The 6,214-nt window shown below is 36.8% G+C and overlaps 1 protein-coding gene across 1 annotated transcript; it reads right to left on the minus strand.

Annotated features, from left to right (window-relative positions):
• Positions 1-1,768: 1,768 nt before the first annotated feature.
• On the minus strand, positions 1,769-4,372 carry LOC107767265 (leucine-rich repeat receptor-like serine/threonine/tyrosine-protein kinase SOBIR1). The gene has a single exon (XM_016586187.2). The coding sequence runs from the start codon at positions 3,874-3,876 to the stop codon at positions 1,966-1,968; it is 1,911 nt and encodes a 636-aa protein (XP_016441673.1). The 5' UTR covers positions 3,877-4,372; the 3' UTR covers positions 1,769-1,965.
• Positions 4,373-6,214: the final 1,842 nt, after the last annotated feature.

Below are 6,214 nucleotides of genomic sequence, written 5' to 3' on the forward strand. Positions count from 1 at the left end.
CAAACACCAGAAGATCTGTAACATGTTATGTTATCAAATTTGGAAGCTCCTTGATCTCCTGGAAGTCCAAGAAACAACACACTGTATCTAGGAGTTCAGCTAAAGCAGAATATAGAAGCATGGCCTCAGGTGTTGCAGAAGTTACTTTGCTACTTGGATTGTTTCAGGAGTTGGGAGTTCAAATCCTTCAACCTGTAGCTGTGATGAGTGATAGCAAATCTGCTATGCAAATAGCTGCTAATCCCATTTTTCACGAGAGAACAAAACATATCGAGATCGACTGCCACTTTATTCGAGACAAGATTAAATGGGGAATGGTACAGACAATCTATGTGCCTACCAGGGATCAACTAGCTGATCTGTTGACTAAGGGCTTAGGACAACAACAACACTTGCATTTATTAGGCAAGCTGGGTGTGCTCAATATATTGCACCCTCCAGCTTGAGGGGAGTATTATCAATACAGATGGAATTGTATTTGTGCACATAATTAGTTAGTTAGTTAGTTAGGTGGTTATTATCTGTCAATTAGCTGCCATTAGTTGAAGTAGTTAGACTATATATGCGTATACCTACTGTAGCTGAAGCAATGTAACAGTATCATTTTTTCAAATCCCTTTCTCTCTTCTCTTCTCTGCTTTCTCTCTAAGTGCTCCCATGGATGAACACTGTTCTCATCCAGAATTTAACAAAGCACCAATAACTAGAAGTTTGATCTTCTTCTTCAACTACTTATTCGGCTTAGTGTTTGCTTTCAGTTGAAATTATATCTGCAGGCCCAGAAGGTGCATTGACATCTGCAGGCGATAGAAAGAGAAACAACTCAATGGAAAATAAGTTTATTTGGAAGAGTAACATTAAGTTGAAGGTAGGTAATTGCAGAATAAGGACAGGTGGTCTGATGAGTGTCGGCCTAAGGACCAATTTCCTAATGTCTATAACTTGGTGTTAAATCAAGTCTGATGGCTGATTATTTCACTGAAGGCGGGTGGAACTTCCAGCAAAGATGAGGCTTTAACGACTGAGAGTTGGATGAAGCTGTGGCTTTATACAGAAAATGCAGGAAATAAAATCTGAAGATAGTAAGGAGGATATTCAAATCTGGCGTGTTAATAAAAAGGGGTGTCTTACTGTGAAGTCTTGCTATGATAGGTTACAAAAACAGTCAAATGAATATGAGAAAATCTGGCCGTGGTAGTTAATTGTGGAAAACTCAAGCTCCAACAAAAGTTGCTTGCTTTGGATGTGTTGCTGCATATGATGCTTGTCTAACTAAGGAGAGGGCTTTAGTCTGTGTGAATGTTCTGTTGAAAGAGTGAATCATTTGTTGGTGCACTATAAACAAGCATGGCTGATATGGACCCTTGTTTCTTAATATTTTTCTAATTTATTGGGTGATGCCAGAAAGCTTCAACGACTTAAATGTTGGCAAGGGCAAAGTTCGGAAAGAAGACTGAAGAAGTTAAGAAGCTGGTTCCATTATGCAGCAATCATTTGATCAATATGGCATGAGAGAAATAAAGCTGATTGCTGCTGTAAAGTTTAGATGTTTTCATAATTTGTTGTGTGTTGGCATAGGGGAGAGTCTGTATTCAGCAATTCTGATTACCTGTCTTTTATGGGTTCCATATTATTGTAGTAATCATGTAATTTTTCAAACTTTATGGTACTACTCTTTTCAATAAATACTTTACCTTATGGAACAGAAGATACACATTGGCATATTTATCTAGTTTGAGGGGAAGCAGATACACATAGTGACAATTGCTTTTTGAGTTTAGTAACTTCAGCAGAAAAGTGGAAAGAATACCATTAAGACTACTTTAGTACAGAGATTTGATTTACTTTGTATAAACCAATTACAACAAAAACTTAACTTGCAAAGTCTCCATCTTGGAGATAGTACAAAACACATTCTTAGTTACATAAACCAACTTGTTCATTATTGCAATATCACGTGCTTACTTAATGCTTGATCTGAGTTAACATACACCTAACATCCTTACTGTTAGGCCTCTCCTTTGGATTTTCCAGAGTACAAAAGCAAGCTATCTTGAGAACCAAAAGCATTTGCTCCTCAAATCCAGTTCCTATCAGCTTTGGATCAATTGCCCTTTTTGGATCCTCAGAAGTCATTACATTTCTCAGCCACTTCACTAAACTCATCTCAGGCGTGTGCTGGAAAAATTCATCTGATGGAAGCTTTCCTATAACCAGCACTGCCAACACCACACCAAAGCTGTATATATCACACTTATCTGTAAACTTCAGTGTCTGATGGTATTCTGGTGCTATATATCCCACAGTTCCTGCAACATTTGAAGTCGTAATATGTGTATGGGCATCTGGAAGTGCTTTTGCAAGTCCAAAATCAGCAATTCGAGCTTCCATATCATCGTCAAGAAGGACATTTGCTGGCTTTAGATCTCTGTGAATTATGCATTGACTGTGGTTTATATGGAGATACTCAAGTCCAGCAGCTATCCCTACTGCAATTCGGTGTCGTCCCAACCAATCTAATTCCCTTGTCCCTTCTGTGACTTGCTGGAGGATATCTTGTAAGCTCCCATTTTTCATATATTCATATACCAAGTAATGGCAGTCTGGCCTAGGCATATGTGCCAGTAAGGGAAGCAGATTCCTGTGTCTGATTTGACCAAGAATTTGAATTTCTGATTTTACCTGTCGCATTTTCTTGTTCAAAGCCTTGGTATCTTCCTCGGTGAGTTCTGCAGCATCCATTGGGGGTTGTATAATCTTCTTTATAGCTATAATCTTCCCATTACTTCCTGGTAACTCAGCTCTATAAACTTCTCCACATCCACCTTTTCCAATCATTTCAAGTGATGCTACTCCATCTTCTTTCTCTAAGAAGGCCAAATCCTCGGCTTTCTTAATCAGTGGACTGTATATTGTTAAAGTTCCATCAGTCTTTCCCTTTCGGACGAAAAACATTACCAGCTTAAAGAGAACTGATAAGAGTACCGCAGATATAGCTCCTGCGAAAGAACCAGCAAAGAAACCAAGAAACCACGCTCTGACTTTCCTTTTCTTCCTGTTATTACTTTTATGGATTGGAGCGACACTATGACTCGGTGCTGGAGCTGGGGCATTTCCTGAATTGGAATTAGGTGCCAGTGCTGATATCTGATTTGAGCTTGTCGAATTTTCAGCAAGAATGTAACGTTTTGGAACGAAGGTGTTCCGATCCAAATCTGCTGACAAGTGCTCAACTTGACTCATAGCAGGCACAGGACCTTCAAGAAAACTGTTTCCTGAAATATTAAGGAAACGGAGATTTCTGAAAGATTTCAAAGAAGGGGGTATTTTTCCAGTGAACATGTTATCAGCTAAAGAGAGTTTTTCTAAGTTGGGAAAATACTTCAAGAAGTTAAGATTCCCAGACAACTCATTTGAAGAAAGATCAAGAATTCGAAGGCGGAGTAGAGATGATAATTCAGATGGAACTTTCCCAGAAAACAGATTGTTTCCAAGGTCAAGGACCTCCAGTTTACGGCATTCAAGAATCTGAACTGGGATTTGGTCAAAGAGTTGGTTGTTTGGAAGAGAGAGTTCTTTGAGCTCAGAAAGTTTTCCAATGGCAGGAGATAAAGTTCCAGTCAATCCATTGGATCTGAAGTCAATACGGGTGACTCTCAACAATTGTGTTCTGTTTGCCTTTCGCCTTTCACAGGATATTGTTGCAGAGTTGCAGCGTAGAGCAATGCGTTGACCTTGGATGCCCAGGTCTTTTTGGACAAGCAAAAGTGCAGCATGATCTCGTGGATAAAGATTCAGTCTTGCTTGAACAGCAATAAGTAAAAAGGCGAAAAGGGAGAAGAAAAAGAAGTGGATTTGTGAAGCAGTGAAGGCCATTGAGGTTCTTGTTTTTCCGGCAGACCGGAGGGAGGAGAGACACCAGTCTGGTGGGTGGATGGTGGATAATTTTTTAAGTGTTTGATTGATATCTTTATGAAGGAAAATGGCTGGCGGCTTTGTGTATGGAAAACGAGCGTAGACTTCACAAGTCAAGCTGAGAACGTGTGGAAAATTTGCGCATGGGTCCAAATTGCATTAAAAAAACAATGAAATACGTTCTCATGTATTGACTGTTGACTTTTCAACTTTGCCCTTGGCACACTGTGCCAAGTCTTGGGATGTTTCTTCTTCTGTTTCTAGCTCCGTGAAACAGTGTAAAGGGACTTGGAGTATCTTGTCTTTATTTATCACAGAGGGAAAATTACAGTGTCAGATTATTAGAGTTAAACTCAAACAGGAAACCTTTAAGGTTGTGCGTTGTTATTTTTTTTAAACGAGATATGTTTGTTGTTTTGAACATTAGTGCAATAGATAGGAAAATTAATCATGTTTGTCACATAAATGTTATATCGGGTCCTAGTTTATCACTCTAGCTGGTAAGACTGTTGTGTGAGCTAGCGCAATCATACGTTTTTTTCCAAATTTAGTGCATAAGAAACTTCCATCTTTATTACACATGTAAACACAAACACATTGTGGTTATTTTATGCGGTACTTACTGATAGCATTTTCTTCGTTACACATTAACAACACACAATCATAAGCGTTTTCAAGATTTTGATAAGATGGGGTACTATTATAAAGAAGTGGATCCAAAATTTATAGTTAATGAGTTTGACTTTTAGGTTCTTACCATGAACTCTTTACACTTTTAAATTGATACGTTTAAAATTTGGTGGTAATAATCATTTGAACTCATTGACTATATGCTACATCCTTCACCTCTGCTAATTTAATATAGACATCTGATTTAATTATATAAAATTTAACGATGATGACAGATGGAAAACATGGATTTCAATGTACAAACTTGAGAATTTTGAAAGAATAAACTAAACAAAAAAAGGAAAATTAAAAAATATTTAATTAAAATGCAAGAGGGACTCAGGACATATTCATCCCGTATAAGTGGACCCAGTCAATTATAAGATATTTTTTTCAGTTTCATTATATGTGATCCTATTTTCTTTTTGGTCCGTTCCAAAAAGAATGGTCCCTTTCTTAATTTAGAAATAATTTAGATTAAACTTTCAACTCTACCCTTAATGAGAATCATTTATAACCAAACAAATACTTTGGACCACAAAAATATTCTGGACCCCTTTTTGACTTTTAAAACCACAAATTCTAAAAGACATTCATTTTTTCTTAAACTCCCATTCACGAAACGGCGGGGTACTTCTATGTCTTTTCAAAGTTTCTGCCAATTCTTTGCCGTTAGATTGTTTACATCCTTTGCATCATCTTTCGTTGACTGAAAACTAAACTTTTGTTTCTCTTTTTCTTTTTGGTGGTTTCTTCTTCTCTACCTTGCCCCACAAGGCCACAACCCATTAATTGGTTAGCGATCTTTTTCTTTTTTAAAAAAAGAGGTGAATTGATTATCCCCATTATAGTTTTTCTTCTATTTTATTTTTCCTTTTTCCGGTGAAAGGTGAAAATAGTAAAATTCCAAAAGGATTGAAGTTGTATGCGCGTGTAGAGGCGGATCCAGGATTTAAATCTTATGAATTCAACTTTTAAAGTTTTTAGTATTGAACCCATTATATTTTTAAAGTAATGGGTTCATATCTACTATTTTTGTAATTTTATTGAATTTTTACCCATAAATTTTTACTTCGCGTCAAAAGTTATGAGTTCCGTTGAACCCGTGTAATACTACACTACATCCACCACTGTGCGCGGGCACTTAAAAAAAAGATTATAACTATTTCGTTACGCTAATTTTTCTTATTATCACATCAAGATTACTACTAGGAGTTATTTGTTTTAGTAGGTCAATTTTATTAAATGGTGTAAAAAATCTATATACTAGTGCACAAAACGTAAATACAAGTTGTAAAACAGGTGAACAAGAATATTGTTGGATAATATAATGAGATGTTATTCCCAACGTTTGCAACGGGAAGACGTGACTTTTATGCGTCTTTTATAATGATGGACTTGAATGTTAAAGAAAATTATGAAGATTTTATTATTTCCAATATAAAATTGAGGGTAAATACAAGTCTCACAAGTGAGAAAACATTACTACAGGCTAGAGTTGACTTGTCTATGTAAGAACTTTTCCAGTTCCCACCTCAATTCAGCAATTATTAACCAAAAAAAATAAAAATAATAGCCTTAGTAGGTGTCGATTTTAGAGTCCGGAACCAAAGCGTAGTTTTTTGGGACT

The sequence above is a fragment of the Nicotiana tabacum genome, chromosome 8 (assembly GCF_000715075.1).
Source record: "Nicotiana tabacum cultivar K326 chromosome 8, ASM71507v2, whole genome shotgun sequence".
Lineage (NCBI taxonomy): Eukaryota > Viridiplantae > Streptophyta > Magnoliopsida > Solanales > Solanaceae > Nicotiana > Nicotiana tabacum.

What these genes read in the sequence shown, in the direction of transcription:
- LOC107767265 (XM_016586187.2), bottom strand. Translation starts at nt 3,876, where the DNA reads ATGGCCTTCACTGCTTCACAAATCCACTTCTTTTTCTTCTCCCTTTTC.